The sequence below is a fragment of the Mizuhopecten yessoensis genome, unplaced genomic scaffold (genome assembly GCF_002113885.1).
Source record: "Mizuhopecten yessoensis strain PY_sf001 unplaced genomic scaffold, ASM211388v2 scaffold10891, whole genome shotgun sequence".
In the NCBI taxonomy this organism is placed as follows: Eukaryota; Metazoa; Mollusca; class Bivalvia; order Pectinida; family Pectinidae; genus Mizuhopecten; species Mizuhopecten yessoensis.
The window spans coordinates 389,481-391,968 of record NW_018408773.1 but is presented as its reverse complement, the minus strand read 5'-3'; the positions used below and the strand labels follow the sequence as shown (position 1 = coordinate 391,968).

The 2,488-nt window shown below is 34.5% G+C and overlaps 1 protein-coding gene across 8 annotated transcripts in view; it reads right to left on the bottom strand.

The window, feature by feature from the left end:
- LOC110463350 (protein boule-like) overlaps positions 1 to 1,626 on the bottom strand; it is a 32,998-nt gene extending 31,372 nt beyond the window's left edge. For all 8 annotated transcript variants that reach the window (XR_002464384.1, XM_021517861.1, XM_021517864.1 and 5 more), the window contains exon 1: positions 1,534 to 1,626. Coding sequence is in view for 7 of the 8 variants with exons in the window: in XM_021517861.1 (XP_021373536.1) it covers positions 1,534 to 1,536 (3 nt within the window). In the remaining variant the exon portion in view is untranslated. The remainder of the gene's footprint in view (positions 1 to 1,533) is intronic.
- Between the last annotated feature and the right edge of the window lie 862 nt (positions 1,627 to 2,488).

The window sequence follows — 2,488 nt, the reverse complement described above, 5'->3', positions numbered from 1 at the left end:
CCCCCCCCCCCACAAAAAAAAACCAGCAGGTTTAAGGCATTACACGGTTCAGTTATTATACAACTAAAAGAGTACAAAATTTACTTTTTTCAAAAATAAAATCACAATAATTCAAGTTGGCTTTAAACTGAATATTGTTGCTTAGGCATGCTCTCATAGACATGAAGATAGTTTCTTCCTGGAAGAATTTGACAATATATTCCAATAGATTTTCCTACAGCATAGAACTTAAGCCCTGAAATAAATAAAATATATAAACGGCTACGTATATATGAATACTTAATCTGGTACTTTACAATAATTTATTCTGAACTGTAATATTTAATGAGGTTTTTCAGGGTTAGAAACTTCTTCAACAAGTCTTTTTAATGTTTTGAAATTTACAACACTTTCTTGAATGTTTGAATTTCACTTTGATACCGTGCTATAAATGGGAAATGAAAGAAATTCTATATTCCATGAAGGTGAAAGGCAATCAATTTAAACAAGGAACTTCCAAATGCCAGATGATCAGGTTTATTTCCCACCTATTCATTTGAAACATACAAGTATCTATGCAAGTATCTGAATTCTTTTTATGCAGCCTTCAGAAGATCCGAATATAACATCTATATTTGCAAGTTTTCACAAGTCTATTTCCCATTAATGATTTCACAAATTTTGATTAAAATCAGTCAGTTTTATTATAAACAAATCTAAATCACATTTTCCATCCAGTCAAGTCTTAATGAAACCAAACATCACACTTCAACTATGAACTGCTTTTAGGGATGTTTTTAAAAGTGCAGTCTAATATAGAGTGCAGTCTAATATGTTTTACGAAAAAAATGTTTTTAATTTAATGAGGGAGGGGGGAGCTTGAAGGTCATATTACTGGGGACTGGTGCATACATTTGTATCGTACGTAAAGCAATGATTATGAATAGAACTCCTGTATTTTGTTATCCACACCACGTAAATGAACCATTAATTAAAATAAAACTCCCTAGAGAATGATAGCACTATCAGTATCATTCGTTTTCCTATAATTTCTTCACAGAAAAATGCAGCCGTACAATTTCCCATGTTCTAATATTAGCATACGTACGGTTAAAGACCATATTATAAATCTTTATCAGCTTGATCTATTATTTGAAGGCTTACATAACATCAGTGAACTGAAAAAGTGGCAATACATCAAAACAGCCAAGTAAAACGAAGAATATTGCACGGTTATTTTCTCCGTTCCCCGAACATGAATACTCGAACAGCGTTCAGTACAGCTTTGACGATCAGATTAGTGAAATACGAGATTCTGGATGGCACACAACGCTAAATTTAGCAACAACCACAGGGAAACTGATCTGCGAGACTCTTCCTATCTTCTGAGAGAGATGCCAATGGCAGTGCACATTGACAGTGCATGCCACTTACGACATCCATGTTTTTACGCTTTTGATGTCCCTGAAAAAACTTGGTGAAAGAATACCACCATCAAAGTTTTAGTTCGTGCTTAAAGGTTCATATTGCAAATTCAATTGTTGAAATACATACCATTTTCTTGCAGTATCGTCTTCAAACCGTTCCCTGTACCTCGGGCAGTAAAAACAATCTCCGCTGATGATGACTGCAGCCGAAAGTTTTCTCGTAAGGCGGTACGATTATTGGTAGAGGAAGGGAAGGATCACATTCCCAAAGTTTCGTCTACAAGATTTCTTGTTCAAGTAGACAAGTTTGCAACTAAAATGTTTTGTAATGATATATACAAATATATAACAAATTCAAATAAACTTTTCGAGGCATTTACAACAGCTTCCAAACTATTCCACGTAAAGACGATACAGACACAGGACCTGCGCTACCTGTTTATTTGAGGGGGTAAGTGAAAAATGGAATCGTCCGTCTTTACTCCACAGTTGCGAGTAGTAGGAGTAGTAGACGATTTCCCGCCCGCTGAGCGTATACAGTAGACTGGTACATGACGCAATTTGCAGCACTGATCCGTTATCCCGTGCGCTTAAATCGGAACCTTTCTCCGGTCAACAGATAACAATAGCAGTAATTTTCATAATGACCAGTCCGTGGCTACGATAGGTCTCACACGTATCGAATATTCTATGAGAAGAACGTTGCAAAATGACCTTATAAAATAAGGTATCAGTGTAGAAAAATGTTACATTTCTTGTCTTATATTATGAATTGACATCATTGACTAAATTTATCACCGATATTAATTACATAATTAATTTACAATACGAATGTCCACCATGTATTATTGTCACCCATTTGTATATATGTATTATCTACACTGTATTGTTTATGAGAATAAAACAATTGTCATTGACATATTTTTTATATACTTACTGACAAACTCAATAAGATAGCAATCTGCATTCCGTATTAAAGTTGCCACCACGTGTCTTTTTTTTTTTTTACGTTTAGTTTAGTTTATTGGCCTTTCGGCTAATCAGCATAAACATTGCAATACATTTTACAAAATTGAGTGAGT